We start from the raw sequence: 14,760 nt of genomic DNA, 5'->3' as shown, positions 1-14,760 counted from the left end.
GTGTTATTGCATATTTCCACCCAAATATTTATAAATCCCTTTTTTTTTATTCAAATCTACTTCTATTTTTTATTTTGCATTGAAGCAAAGTACCTTTACAGTATATACATATTATTTTGGTTTAAAATCAACAACCTACCTAATTTCCGCGGTTTGCTACATCCGGGACACTAGATGGCGGTACGCTCCGCCAATCAAATAGCTAAACCCTCAAATTAACCCGGAAAAATAACGTGGAGGAACCGTAGCTGTCCTGGAACAGCTTGAACAGAGAAACTGAAGAAAATGGCTTCGCGGTTGAGCCGAATCTGGCCCGCTGTGTCCCGGGTTCGCTTGAGCTCCGCGCTCGGTGCGCGCTGCGTGTCGCAGACGCCCCAATCGAGCGCCTCCGGTGCGGCCACGATTTCTGATCTGCAGCCGCTGTCTCCCGCTGCTCAGGACAGTCATGGACACGCAGAGGTCAACCCGTTTGAGAAGGTACGAGGATCACAAACACATGACGTTATTAACATTGGTGTCAAGAGCAGTGTGGGTCCTCTACCTGCGGCTGATATCGTACAACAATCACCGTATAAACCGTGATTAGGCATGCATTGCATGTTGCAGTAAATCAATAAAACAACGCTGTTAATGTTGCAAGGTTGACTTCAAATGATACACAATGTATAAAGAGACAACTATTAAGATATAACAAAAGTCACACGCTTTACAAAAATTAATAAACACAACCTAGTAAAGATTCTAATCAATGTTTGCGACTATATTATATAACAGGGATGTAAATGTAGCCATACCTTTACCTGCATCAGCTAATCAAGTTAACTAACCAAAAGTATTTTCCAGTGATGCTTATATTGTTTTATGGAAACTGTTTGGGATCCCAAAATAAGACTGATAATTTGTCATTCTAGTTCTGGATAAACAGTGTTTAACTTAGAACTTCGAGACTTAGCATATACACACATAAGACTAATAAAGACTAAAAGTTACATATAAGTAATGCATAATATATGGCAATGTGGTAAATGCATAAATTATGGAGAGTAATATATTTTCGTCTTTGTCATTGCAGAATCCAGATTTCCATGGCTTCCATCATCATGATTCATTTGTGGATGAATGGAACATGAGATTGGCATTTTTCTTTGGCATTTCTGTGGCCATTGTTGTCGGAGGCACTTTCATCCACTATTTGCCTGATCACGGGTAAGCTCACAAACTGATTCTGTGTACTTTTTGTCACTTATTAAATTGAACAGATTTGATCTGAAAAATAAATGTTATGATATACATACCCATCATGGACCATAAAATTTGCATTTTTAACTTATAAATTAAGAGTGTAAACATTTCCTAAACTACTTAATGCAGTGGTTCTCAAACTTTTTCCACTGTGCATTCCATTGCAGCACCCCCAAAAAAAATGTATGACAAAAAACTGTTCTAAAATGCAACATTTTAATTAAACAAAACATATTAACTATACAGAGTAATGTTGTTGGTTAGTAGCCTTATTTTTTTAGGTTTAATTACACAGAATTCATGATAAATGAATGTATTTTATAAATGGGGGGCCCCGGACCACAGTTTGAGAACCACTGACTTAATGCAATTATAAGTTGCATTTTAATGACCTCAATAGAAGCCAAAATACTAATTGTGTTATTCAGTACTGCAAAACACACTGGAGCAGAAACGGCATAGACTATCCCAGCTGTTTTGATGTTTGAAGATGATGAAGTATATAAGAAAAACTCATTTAAGAGTTATAGTAGATTATAACAGATTTTATTGCCCTAAATTTTTTTTCTTTTCATTAACTGTTTTAATCATGTACATCTCTGTCTCTCTCTCCAGTATGAGGCAGTGGGCTCGACGGGAAGCAGAGAGGTTGATCAAACAGAGGGAAGCTGAAGGTCTTCCAATCATGACTGAAAATTATTATGACCCCAGCAAGATTGTTCTCCCTTCATCTGGAGAGGAGTAGACATTTTGTCAATAAATATCTTGTTATTTTGTGTTTGCTTGTACATTAGATCTCCTCAACTGTTATAATAAAAATATATGTTCTAATGTAGTGGTATGTGGCATTTTTGATAGATACAACAATCATTCATCACTTTACCTTATTGGCACAATAAACGTTGATGTTTATGTATGTTTAGAAGATCTTTAATGTATTTTAATTTATTATTAGCTTCAGCAGGTAATAAATGTGCTACTAACAGTGTGTAGCTGTAAATATTACAGCGCCAAATAATTAATATAAAATAATAAATATTAAAGCGCCAAAAAATATGTTTTACTAATAGACTGAAAGGTATTGAATGTTCCAGAAAAGATAATGGATTCATTTGTAAACCCACTATGGTTCAAAATGTGCTAGCTTTTCTGACATTAGCTTTAGTTTTGTAATGAAACATTTTTTTAAGATTGTAAAATACTTTTGATTTGGATATTAAAAAGGTACAGAGGGCTTTAAAATTAACTACTCTGCTATACTTAAATTGAATGAATAATGATAAAATTGTGTGAGACTTATCTATTTATCAGTTCTTTATTTAACTAAAGTATTTTGATGCACAGCATAAGAGTATAATAATATTAAAATATGGAGATAAATGTAAATATTTTAATTTAGTATATTCTACATTTATTTGTAAACTATCAAGGTGAATGATTCATTAATATTACAACAACCAGTAACAAACCTATACGTTTGACATTTCATTTAGACATTTAAGTGGTTTGGTGTTCATACTGCAGATACATAACCGGTCATTCAAAATGTGTTTTTATTTATAATCAATAAACAAGAGAATAATTCCTTACATATTAAAAAATATATATATATATATATCAGTCTTTCAAAAATATTTTTTGCTTATGGACGTCACAGAAGGATCTCTGATTCTGATTGGTGAAAATGATCGGGTATGGGCGTGTCTTAACGGCGTGGCACCGTCGGTGGGCGGGGCCTTGGGGGTCGTACAGGAAAAGATAAAGAAAGCGAGGACATCTGAAGCGAAAACGGTAAATATTCACACAATTACGCCTCCATTACTAGCAATCCATACGTTAATTAATTAACCATACTTTAAGTCAACGATAAAGCCGACCGTGCCCTTTAAAAAACGCGTCGGTATGATAAAGGACGCTTTTAATGTGCGCCTAGCTCAGCGCTAACATGCTAACGATGATGACGGAAACGGGCGAACAACAAGACGCCGAACAGTTTAAGTTTATATTCGCTTTAAACGCCACTAATCACATGTGTAGCAACCCCATAAAGTTTAATACACATGTAAACGTGTGGTATCCGTTAATTATTAGCCAAATGCTGGGAGTTTTGACACTTATTTAGACGGGAGATGAAGCGTCCCTGTTAGCGTAGGGAGTTACCGGGGAAGGCTGATCCAGTTTAGCGCAGACATGCGGCTCATAATGACCACCACTTCAGTTTTATTCTTCAACAAAGCGCTTTGCTCTCTTAAAAAGCGGTTTTATTTCCTATATTTTTTGGAGTAATACACCAAAAATAGCGTCCTTTTCTCAGATGGCATGTTAAATCGTTGGTTTAGATACTCAAGGCAAAGCTATTAAAGGTCACAGTGACAGTAACCCACGACGGGAGTCGGCAGTGCATATATTGGATTTTATAGTGAGTCAGTATAAATTTATTAAACGTGTACTGTTTTATATGTGTGTGTTTTGCATTGGTGTGTGAATGGAGAAGGGTGCGGTGTGTTATGACAGCAGCTGGGAGGTGTGTGTGTTTGTGAGGAGGGGTTGATGCTGCAGTGCTATAATAACACATGCATTAAAATGACAAAAATATGAACCAGTTATAACCTCAGCTTCGTTTTCACAGACAGGGTCGCAACAATTAACACAATATTGTTCTTTTATATGAAACCGACTTGTGGTCAAATTAAGGTTCAATCTGCAACAATATGTTAAATACAGTGTATGAACAGCTACCATCAACCTCATGTAGTTATTAGCCGACCTTTCCCTTTTTTTGTGACAGATGGCTGCAATCCGCAAGAAGCTTGTAATAGTTGGGGATGGAGCATGTGGAAAGACATGTTTACTCATCGTTTTCAGTAAAGACCAGTTTCCCGAGGTCTACGTACCCACGGTGTTCGAAAACTATGTTGCTGATATTGAGGTGGACGGCAAAACGGTAAATCTTTCGATTCAACCCCACATCATCACTGACTACAAGTCAAGACAGACTACATCTTTTGGATCATGCAGTGCTTTGAACTTTTGCCACGAGTTGACTTCCTCCTATTGTAAAAAAACGTCTGATAATTATTTTTCTGTTCTCATTTTTGTATCTTCTCACAGCTGCTGACTTTTATTGAAACACATTCAAATTTGCACAGTATGGTCCTACATATATATGTGCTGTGTTTTGGTGTGTATACGCTGTTTTGTGTAAGATGTATATATTCGGTGGCAGGTGGAACTGGCACTGTGGGATACAGCTGGACAAGAGGACTATGATCGATTGAGACCCCTCTCTTACCCAGACACTGATGTCATCCTCATGTGTTTCTCCATAGACAGTCCAGACAGTTTGGGTGAGATAATTTGTCTAATAATATAAAATGATCTTTGTTTTTATCTTTATATATATATATATATATATATATATATATATATATATATATATATTTCAAAATTTATGATGGCAAGGACTCCCCAAATATTATGAAAATTATATGAGGAGCCCCCTTCATAAAATATATGAATTAATACATATATATTTTTGTTATTATATTTTTTTTATACTTTGTTAGGTAAGTAACTTTGATGTTATAAAGAAAGCATATTGTTTCCAAATAATTGACATCAAAGTCCAGTTTGAAACCCGTTTAAAAAAAACATAAATGACTCAACAATCACTTTTTTGTGCTGACACATGGCCTATTGAAACAGGAAGATGGTAGGATATATTAAAGGGCTTGTTCTTCTTTATATCCAATAGTTTTTAGTTTACATCACAGATGTAAGCATGATTTGGTCATTGCTTTTGCCAGTCAAAAACAGGCGATACTCAGGCCTTTACACATATTATTATGCTTTGAATACATAAATATATATGTATTATAAGTAGGGCTGTCATAATGATTAAATAATCGCGGTTGTTTGACCTCATCGTGATGATTTCAGATTACCACAATGATTGCATTTCTCTCTAAAAAACACAAGGGGGAGTGTCTAAAAAACACAAGGGGGAGCTGCAGCGCCTGTATAAACGAGATTCCTTGACTTGCAGTGTAACGCGATACATTGCACAGCCATTTAATACACTGAAAAAACCTATTTAAAGAAATGCTGCAAAATTAATTGCAAAGCAGTATGAATTGCAAAGTAAAACATATATTTCCAAAACAGCAATTTCAAGTTTAGGGATTTGTTTTTCAGTTTTTGAAAATATATATTTATTAAATAATTACTTTTTATTATGTGTTATACGGCTGATATATTGGGCCGATTTTTGTGAGTGTTATGTGTATCGGCATCGGCCGATATGTGGCTGCTGTGTTTGCCGATAGTTTTTTCCGGCATTATTTACAGACAGAGTGCTGGAAGCCGGAAACGATTGCAGGTCATGTGGCTAACAACAACCAACCTTTCCATGACAACATCGAAAGCTCGGACTAACAGCTGATCATAGCTGGACAAAACGGGTTTTTATTTCTCATCTCTATATATATTTGTAGGAGTAAAGTGTTAGAAATCAATATCCTTTGCTGATAGTTCCTCGTCATTATCGACAGTTCATGGTTCCATAGCACCCTCACCTGTTTTTACTAATTGTTAAATAGCTTTTTTTTTTAATTTGAGACTTGTAACATTTGGCATCATCATTGTGTCATTTTTATGATGTAAATTGAGTGAGCAAAAGCAGTATCAGCTCCAAATATTGGCTCAGAAAATCGGCAGCCTGTATCAGTCATCGGCTAAGGCTGATTAAAAAAAACAAAAACCCAAAGCGGTCGATCCCTAATGTGTTGTGTATTAATATTTACTGCCAGGTAAATCTTGCAAAATATTTAATTTTAAATAATCACAACAATGTGTGAAAATAATTTCATGAACAAACAAAAAATCTATGAGAATTTAACGTCAAAGCCCTAAAACAGGCAATTAATCGTCACAATTTATTAGACGATTAACCGTCAGCCAAATTTCTTAATCGTGACAGCCCTAATTATAAGTCTACAAAATATTTCCTTCAGAGTATTCTGTGGTCACTGACTATGAAACTGTATACATACAGAGAACATCCCAGAAAAATGGACGCCGGAGGTGAAACATTTCTGTCCAAATGTTCCAATAATTCTGGTGGGTAATAAAAAAGATTTACGAAATGATGAGCATACTCGACGGGAACTGCTCAAGATGAAACAGGTGTGTGTGTGAATCTTTATTTATGAATAAATTAGACCAAATAAAAATTGATTTAAAAATACACCGCAATCTATAACCTGTTACTGTACGAGTGTGCACTAATGTCCTGGACACTTTCTACCCTGAACAGGAACCAGTTAAACCAGAGGAAGGCAGAGACATGGCCAATCGCATCAATGCATTTGGCTATCTCGAGTGCTCAGCTAAAACTAAGGAAGGCGTGAGGGAAGTTTTCGAAATGGCCACAAGAGCGGCGCTCCAAGCCAAGAAACGTGGCAAGAAGAATGCCTGTGCTTTGCTATAGAGAACGGAGGAAAAGAAAATAAAGAGGGAGGGAAATGGGTTATTCAAACTAGGCCAAGGAAAATGAAAGTGCTATAAAGGGTGCAAAAAGAGGGATGAAATACCCCTAGTGTTAATTATGTGCTTAGGGGTCAGGGAGGGTCATTTTTAATCCAGGCCAGAGGGAACTACTGTTGATCGTAGTGACTGGTACTGGTAAAAAGGGACTTAGACATTATTATGGCCAATATGTTTGACATCAGTCCTCTTTCAAATCAAGATTAGTTGACCTTAAGCCTTCAGACTGATCACAAGCTATTTGTAGGGTAAGATTGAAGTGGTTTGGGGTGGGATTATATGTGATGTATTGTTTGGCCCATACCACATTTTTTGCATAGGAGATCGGCATTGTTAGCAAGAACAGAAACAAATGACTTGGTCTAAAAATATTCATTTTTTGGCACCAAGTGCATTATTCAGGGTATAAGGTATTAGTACCCTACATTGTGTATACTACATGTCCAGCAAGGAGTGTTTTTTTTATCATTGGCCACAAAACGGGGAAAACTCCCATGGTGCCCTTTATAAAAATCCCAGGGACCCAGCGCCGTCTTATGTAAATCATTCATGCCTGTCCTTGTACTACAATATAATGTTTAATGATCTTTTTCCTACATTAACATGCTAATTTTGTTTGTTAACACAACTGGTTCCAACTGTCCTGCCACAAAATTGACGGTTTAGTCACTGGTTTTAAAAAAAATAGCTGAAAGTATTGGTAGTCTTACAAATCTTTATTCCACTAGGAGTTAAATATATTTGCCATTTGCCTATAAAATGCATTAAGCAATGATGATACTAATTCACCCTTTTTTTTTGAGTATTTTATGTGCTTTCTCATGTATTGTAATGAAAAATAAGTTTTGGGTTAATCAGCACGCGTGGAGCTCAAAGCTCAACTACAGATATGAGTGCACCTCTGTATGTCGACTGTCAGACACTGTTATTAGAAATATATATTTACGTTTTCTAATAGGGGACAGCTAAACATTTGCATAAACATTGAATTTGTTCTGTATTCCTCTTGCCTGCACGGCAGGCTTTTTATTTGGTGTGCAGAAATAAGTATAATAGCTCACTTTATAAATGAGAAACTCCATCCACTTTCACTCTGTTTTACTTTTTATTATTATTCCCTTATTTTCCTCTACTGTACTGTATGTTATTTTTTCTTTTTTTTTTGTGAAATTCTACTGGCTTATACTATATCATTTTTGCATATTTTAAAAATTCTAGTATCTTAGAATTTAAAAGTTTTAAAAGAAATAAAGAAGGAAAAGTAGCGAAAATGTGATCGTGAGAGAGCCGTTTAATGCCATGTTATTGAATGCAAGTAATTTCATAGAAGAGATTTTGCATTTCATTGTAAGAAAACAATAAGAGTCTTTGATGCATCAGTTATCTTTTGTATACCAGCGCATCTTCGGATTTCCACAGACTCATTTGAAATGTATTGAAAAAATAAATTCTTATAGAGTAACTTTGCATGGGTTTTCATTTGATCAGGTACCTTATCATCTCACCATATAAGCTTTTGAAGGCGTGGTTTCAAGTAAACACAAGTTGGCATGCTAAGACAGTTTTAAGTTAAAACAGGAGGTAGGTAACTAAAATACCAGTGTTACAGGTCGTCCACGATGTAAAACAATCAGTCTTCATAGTGATCTGTGCAATCCAGCGACAAATTCGTGATAATAGGGCTCTGAAATAAATGTTAAATAACATTAATTGAAAAAATAAAAAAGATAAACACTAAATAGCATCTTGTATATAAACAATCAAAGATTTTTAGGAGACACAGTGAAAACATAATCCTACTACTACTACCATCTTTTTTATGCTACAAACCTGAGTCTGGCTCAATGATGGCGTGTCTGATGAGGAAGTCCAGTACCACCATGGCACAGTTTGGCTTAAATTCCTCACTGACCAGGAGATCTTTCACCTGAGAACAATATGTGTCACATGCTGGTTAATACAACAGCCATCACACTTAATTAAAGTGGTCATGAACTAGAATTCATTGTTTCTTTTGACAATTAAAGGTGCAATGTGAAACTTTTAAAAGAATCTCTTGACAGAAATGCAATATACTGTATATTATTAGTAGTGTATAAAGACCTTACAAAATGACGTGTATTGTTTTTATTACGTAAAAAATTAGCTGTTTTTATCTACATACATTGCATGGAAGGGGCCTCATTTATTAAACTGTGCGTAGGATCCTTACTAAAAGTCTACATATATGCACAAAAGCCAAAAATAGCGTACGCAAAAAAATATTCAGATTTATAATGTTCCTTTTATAAATCACAGATCACCTGAAAGTGTGCGTACATGAATCTGCCTCATATCCCGCCCTGTACACGGCCAATTTTAAGCATAAATAGTCAATATAAATCACCTCCTGAATGCTGATCCGCATATTAAAAAGACTGGCATCCAATTGTTAGTTCGTAAGCTAAATGCGCCCAGCCAATAAATGCAAGACATTGCCGTAATCCTCCAGTATTGCAATCACGCAGCATAACACACAGGGTCACCACAGCATTTATATATTTTTACAGTAATTATATCGTACACCTTGCCAAAATCACAGCATAAATCGAAAAATCACTAAAATAAAATATAAGTGTTTTTAGCTCCTTTTGTGCACGCATTTGATATATGCAGACTTTTCTTCAGCAGCACGATCGTTCTCCTCAGCTCTACAAACAGCAGACATATAAAAAATGAATAATTTAAATTTAAAAACATAAATAGTAATTTCCTTTTACCTAACAGACTTGCATTAACTTGTACACATATGAGTAAATATTTATCTTAGCGTATTAGGCGATCACATGTTTCTTCATGGTTGTTATGAACTTTATAATTAGGACTATACAGGGTTTCCCGCAGCACTTTTCAGTTCGGGCGGCCCACCTAAGCTGGGATACCCTGCCACCTTAACTAGGTCGTCCAAAAAAAATTCCACCAAACGCCACATGGCCGAAATGAGAGAAAGACATGGTCTGTCACTAGCCTGTTGATAAAACATTTAATTCATTAATAATCTAGTATGTGTTCATTTTCTGTCATAGTTTCTTCAAAATTGAGTTTTATTTGAGTGTTTTAAATAAAATATTTTCATCATGACGCGTACGCCCCGCCCCTTTGATTGCCACGCCCCCAACAATAAACAGTAATTAACTCATTTTTTTATTATTTACACTGTGTTCTGCAGTTATCTAATCCTAATGGAAGCGTATTTGATGCTATCCTTTATGCAGTCGGGCCATTTTGCGTTTCCGTAGTGGACAATGTGACCGTGGGACAGCGCTGATTAAATATTTAAAATGATTTTTGATTTAAGATTGAATTTGAAGATGTTTATGAAACAATTATCACTCAGTACAAGCACAAATAACACTACTTAATTGTCATAATAACGTGGATCTAACGTATGACAGTGAAATTAAATGCGTTTGTGTTATCAATACTTATAATCGTTCTTGTCATATTTACTTTCTTCAATCTGATTTCAATTCACTTTCTCGCCATCTGTGTCGCCAATTCCCATAAATTGTTCCAAAAGAATGTGCGTAGCATGGGTCAGAGTTTGCTTTCAGGTGCGCAATTTAGTTTTTTAATAGATCACAACCTTTGCGTGGGAAGTGGCGTACGCACGTTTTCAGCCCTGTTTTCTGCATATGCCCGCTTTATAAATAAGGCCCCAGGATTGGGAAACACTGCCCTAAACAGACAAACTGCACTACATCATACATTGTCTCAGACAATGACATATTTGTCCTGTGGCAGCTACAGTATGCATTTCAAAATTTAAGGGTGAGCTGTTGGTTGCACTTCGCAGTCTCACCACTAGATGCCACTAAAATCTACACACAGCACCTTTAAGAGGTCATCATACTATAAACATTTTCAGTTTCAGAAGTCATACTTCATTGTTATTAATAAAAACACCTTTTATTTAAACCTTATTTAAAAAGTGGGACTATGATGTCATAGTTATACGCCTCTGCAGAAGAATATTCACATCTTTTAAGATAATTACAAGGGGCAATTCCACAAATGCATTGAAACGTTTTACATATGCAACACTCCTAATAATAGCAGTCGGTGGTTAATTCAAAGTCTTTCATGCGGCACCCCACAAAAAACAAGAGTGTTTTTTTAAATATAGGCTCAAAATAAATTCGAAAAAAAGCCTATTACTTACTAAATATACTGTGTTTTCTTATAAAAACTAAAATAATAAATTAAGCCAGTTCATGACCCCTTAAAACGTAAAACCAATAAGATGCCTTCACCTTCTCGATGGGATAGTAGTAAAACGCTTGTACTTCTCCATCTCCGATGTGAGGCTTAAAACTGAGAGGCAACTCCAAGTCAAACACAAATTGGCACTCAGGGAAAATTCCTTCATCGTCTTCGTAGGTGTAGCTAGAGAAAAAACAGGCTGTTGTGAATTCAAGAAGCTATATCGCACAACTCCTTTTGTTTGTGCTAAACATAGCTGTTTCTAGGAAGAAATAATGCTCCGATTGACGATTCAAGCTTGTTTCAAACATAAATTCTGTTCATCTTTTGTGCGCTCTGAACATTTCTTTGGAAACCTGCCAGTTGGTGGCTATTTCTGGCATTTCTTCTGTGTTAATCTGCTTCGCTCATAGGAGAGTTTGGAGAGATCTTTATAACCATCCTTTCAAAGTTTATGTATCATGCAAAACAAAATCTGAACATAATTCGCAATCATTTCATTTGAATATAATCCTATTAAAAGAATATTGAGCACTGTAATAAACCCATTACATTTTCTTTCATGTATGTGTGGTCAATCTCCTACATCTTTACCGTCTCTAAAAAGAAACAAAATCATGTACCTCACAGTTCCCACGGCACGTGCTTGCTCTGCCAGACCTGGAGGAATGCAGGCCTCTTCTTCACACTCTTTTACCATGGTATGCCGGACACTGCAGCCTGCTGCCAGCCCACCTGCTGCCTGCAGCGAAGGACAAAAAAATTCTTCACCAAATCAAAACACTACAAGTCGTGGATATGCTATGGATTTTGGGGAATCGCAAAAGATATTATACCACAAAAATTGGGGATTGTATTGGTTTTAATAGAAACTATAACAACTATGTGGGTCTCTAATGTAATGGGTTCTATTGGTGGGATTTTATCTGGCAAATGGGATCTATTAAATCCCAATGGAATGAGACCCATTTTTATACATGATTCCATAAATGCATCACATTATGACATACTGTGTTATTCTGCATCTTCTCATGTAGTTATTTGTATGCTAATAATAGGCTGTAATAATTACCATATTGTCTAGTCTTCCGGGATACGTCTGTTTGGTCAGGGATCGTCGTGCCAGCCACATATTAAGATTTCCACTGGAATCCCTTGTGTAGCCATTGACATGGACTCCGTACCGCTTTACTCCAAACAAACCTGTGTTTAGGGTATCATTCATAAACAGGTATGACCTGCCCTGTAACCCCGCGTGTGCCAAACTGTAAAGATGGATTGATCTTGCACAGACTTACTTGTTGCTGCTCTCTCCATATACATAAACGGAGGGTCGCAATACCTGGGCATCACTGCGTATTGCTAAAAATAAGGAAGATGTACAATACATTTACCCAGTGTATTATAAAGTATCCATTTAAATAATGTGTGTGTGTGTGTGTGTGTGTGTGATGATAATAAAATATACAGATTGAATGCACTGTATGCTTTTGCTTTGGAAAAAGTGTCCACCAAATGCATGAATGAAAAGACGCCCGAAACATTACAATGAGGATGGATGGGTGGATGCAGACATGTCTTACCTCATTTCTCCATCCTATGAGACAGGTGAAGGTTGCCTCTCTCCTTAACTCCTGCAAAACCTCATCCACAGCATCTGATCTGCTCTCAAATGTGTCCAGACCGGAGCATAAGGTTATGGCACTTCCATATGGTCTAAAGACAGTAGGAAAACGCCCAAGAATTGACGCTACTTTGGGGGGAATCCATCCCACCTGCTCCCCCGCCACCTCGAAACGTAGACAGCTTTCTAAACTGGAACCTGAGGTAAAATAATACATTTTGCATTTTGTGTGTGGAGGAAGTCAAGTAGATTAATGCATTTTACATCTATCGTAAGTTACGGTTTAGTTTTGTGATTTATTCCCACCTGGTAAATGAAAGTTATTCATTCGACGCAGGAGCTGCATCATTTTTACCGACCACGAAGCCATGCTGGGTCGATTACAAAGGCTCTGACTGTGAATGTTCCGTTCAGAATGCAAGCATGATGATTATCGGGTGTTTTTTTGCTTTGACATGCTGTCACACACCCACGGGCTTCACGCTCGACTTTATTGTTAAGGCTGACGCTTCCTGTTGATCCGAGTGCTGATTGGCTGGGGTTCTATGACGACATCTTACGCGAGTAATGCTCATCGCCGATTTCACCACTAGAGGGCGAATATCGACCAAAATATTGCCATTTACATTATTTTTAAAGACAATATCTGTTTACAAATTAAAATATGGCGTAACAATTTGTTACAGATCGGTTAAACTACTTTGTATGAACCGTATCATTAAACTGAAGGAAAACAGGCACGTCACTCCACATGAAAAATATATAGCGGTAAAGCCTATTTTATTTACTATAGTAAAGTGTAGGTAAAACTGCAGTATATTATTGTAATTATTACACTTTATTCATTAATGCTATAGTAATTAATGTATTATAAGAGAAAAACAATAATGGGTCATTAGTCAATGAAATTAAAATATGATGTCATAGTCTGAGTAAAATAATTCATATAAATCTTATTATTAATAATATATTATTATTATTATTATGTTTATTTGTCAGGGACAATGTACAAAGAACATTAATCTTTCGAACAGATGTTTTGTACCAAAATTAGCAAAAGCTATTTTCCATCTGCAATAATATATTATTAAATAATATTACATAAATTGTATTATTGTCATAAATTATTTAAACGTTTTAAATGCAAATACATCTATGTAAAGGCTCCAGAAGTACTTTAAATAAATATGCCAAAATAAAAACAGCTTACAAAATATTTCATCTATTATTGTTACACTAAAAAAATGCTAGGTTATTTTCAACTCAGCGTTGGATCAAAAAGAGACCACCACCAACCCGTTGGGTTCCAATATAACCTTTGCTGAATTCTTTTAACCCAAGATGCTGGTCTGTTTAAACCATTGTTGGGTCGAATATAAACATTTTCGGGGTTATTTTAACTCAAGGGCTGTTTTTTCCCCTTTTTGACCCAACTCTGGATTGAAAATAACCCAGGATTTTTTAGAGTGTACTATTGTAAAATAGTAATACATTAATATGGGTTGTTTTTTAAACTGTGAAATCTTTCAGTACCTTTCTGTCATTTTATGAGACTTGTGGTTAGAAAGGAAAAAACTCCCGCACACTATCATATACTTGCAATTTAAAAAAATATTTATTCACAACAATGTTTCGGTCTCACGACCTTCATCAGGTATGATGAAGGTCGTGAGACCGAAACATTGTTGTGAATAAATATTTTTTTAAATTGCAAGTATATGATAGTGTGCGGGAGTTTTTTCCTTTCTGATACGACCTAATTGTTGGTCTTTTTTCCTACGCACCTATTCACTACAGGTGTGCGATGGAGTTTGTTCATTAAATGAAACTTGTGGTTAAAATGCCAACTTACCATAGCTTGATTAAAGGTGCAGTGTGTAATTTTTAGAAGATTCTCTTGACAGAAATGCAAAATAATACACCAAACTAAATTATCAGGGGTGTATAAAGACCTTTCATAATGAACCGTTATGTGTTTATTACCTTAGAATGAGACGTTTTATCTACATACACAGAGGGTCCCCTTACATGGAAGATGCCATTTTGTGCAGCCATGTTTCTACAGAAGCCCTTAACGGACAAACTTTTTTACTAAGTTGTCTCCAATG

General features: G+C 35.9%; 3 protein-coding genes across 3 annotated transcripts; 2 read left to right on the top strand and 1 right to left on the bottom strand.

The window, feature by feature from the left end:
• Positions 1-224: 224 nt before the first annotated feature.
• ndufb11 (NADH:ubiquinone oxidoreductase subunit B11) lies at positions 225-2,073 on the top strand. Its single transcript, XM_065248424.2, has 3 exons — positions 225-477; positions 1,073-1,206; positions 1,858-2,073. Exons 1-3 carry the CDS (start codon positions 286-288, stop codon positions 1,985-1,987), a joined length of 456 nt encoding a protein of 151 aa, XP_065104496.1. The 5' UTR covers positions 225-285; the 3' UTR covers positions 1,988-2,073.
• Positions 2,074-2,930: 857 nt separating this feature from the next.
• rhoaa (ras homolog gene family, member Aa) lies at positions 2,931-8,248 on the top strand. The gene is made up of 5 exons (XM_065248423.1): positions 2,931-3,033; positions 4,031-4,186; positions 4,469-4,589; positions 6,296-6,426; positions 6,557-8,248. Exons 2-5 carry the CDS (start codon positions 4,031-4,033, stop codon positions 6,728-6,730), a joined length of 582 nt encoding a protein of 193 aa, XP_065104495.1. The 5' UTR covers positions 2,931-3,033; the 3' UTR covers positions 6,731-8,248.
• On the bottom strand, positions 7,931-13,171 carry tpk2 (thiamin pyrophosphokinase 2). Its single transcript, XM_065248422.1, has 8 exons — positions 12,959-13,171; positions 12,612-12,850; positions 12,327-12,390; positions 12,101-12,231; positions 11,652-11,770; positions 11,079-11,211; positions 8,617-8,713; positions 7,931-8,470 (listed from the first exon to the last, which is right to left on the bottom strand). Exons 1-8 carry the CDS (start codon positions 13,020-13,022, stop codon positions 8,424-8,426), a joined length of 894 nt encoding a protein of 297 aa, XP_065104494.1. The 5' UTR covers positions 13,023-13,171; the 3' UTR covers positions 7,931-8,423.
• Between the last annotated feature and the right edge of the window lie 1,589 nt (positions 13,172-14,760).

This window comes from Paramisgurnus dabryanus, chromosome 11, assembly GCF_030506205.2.
Source record: "Paramisgurnus dabryanus chromosome 11, PD_genome_1.1, whole genome shotgun sequence".
Classification (NCBI taxonomy): Eukaryota; Metazoa; Chordata; class Actinopteri; order Cypriniformes; family Cobitidae; genus Paramisgurnus; species Paramisgurnus dabryanus.
This window is presented reverse-complemented; position numbering and strand designations above follow the sequence as displayed.

Excerpts from the sequence above, each read along its gene's own strand:
- ndufb11 (XM_065248424.2), top strand. The coding sequence starts at position 286 with ATGGCTTCGCGGTTGAGCCGAATCTGGCCCGCTGTGTCCCGGGTTCGC. Across the intron at positions 478-1,072 it reads AGGTCAACCCGTTTGAGAAG|AATCCAGATTTCCATGGCTT; the intron begins GTACGAGGATCA and ends TTGTCATTGCAG. Across the intron at positions 1,207-1,857 it reads CACTATTTGCCTGATCACGG|TATGAGGCAGTGGGCTCGAC; the intron begins GTAAGCTCACAA and ends CTCTCTCTCCAG.
- rhoaa (XM_065248423.1), top strand. The coding sequence starts at position 4,031 with ATGGCTGCAATCCGCAAGAAGCTTGTAATAGTTGGGGATGGAGCATGT. Across the intron at positions 4,187-4,468 it reads TTGAGGTGGACGGCAAAACG|GTGGAACTGGCACTGTGGGA; the intron begins GTAAATCTTTCG and ends ATTCGGTGGCAG. Across the intron at positions 4,590-6,295 it reads AGACAGTCCAGACAGTTTGG|AGAACATCCCAGAAAAATGG; the intron begins GTGAGATAATTT and ends GTATACATACAG.
- tpk2 (XM_065248422.1), bottom strand. The coding sequence starts at position 13,022 with ATGGCTTCGTGGTCGGTAAAAATGATGCAGCTCCTGCGTCGAATGAAT. Across the intron at positions 12,851-12,958 it reads GAATAACTTTCATTTACCAG|GTTCCAGTTTAGAAAGCTGT; the intron begins GTGGGAATAAAT and ends ATTTTACCTCAG. Across the intron at positions 8,471-8,616 it reads CATCATTGAGCCAGACTCAG|AGCCCTATTATCACGAATTT; the intron begins GTTTGTAGCATA and ends CATTTATTTCAG.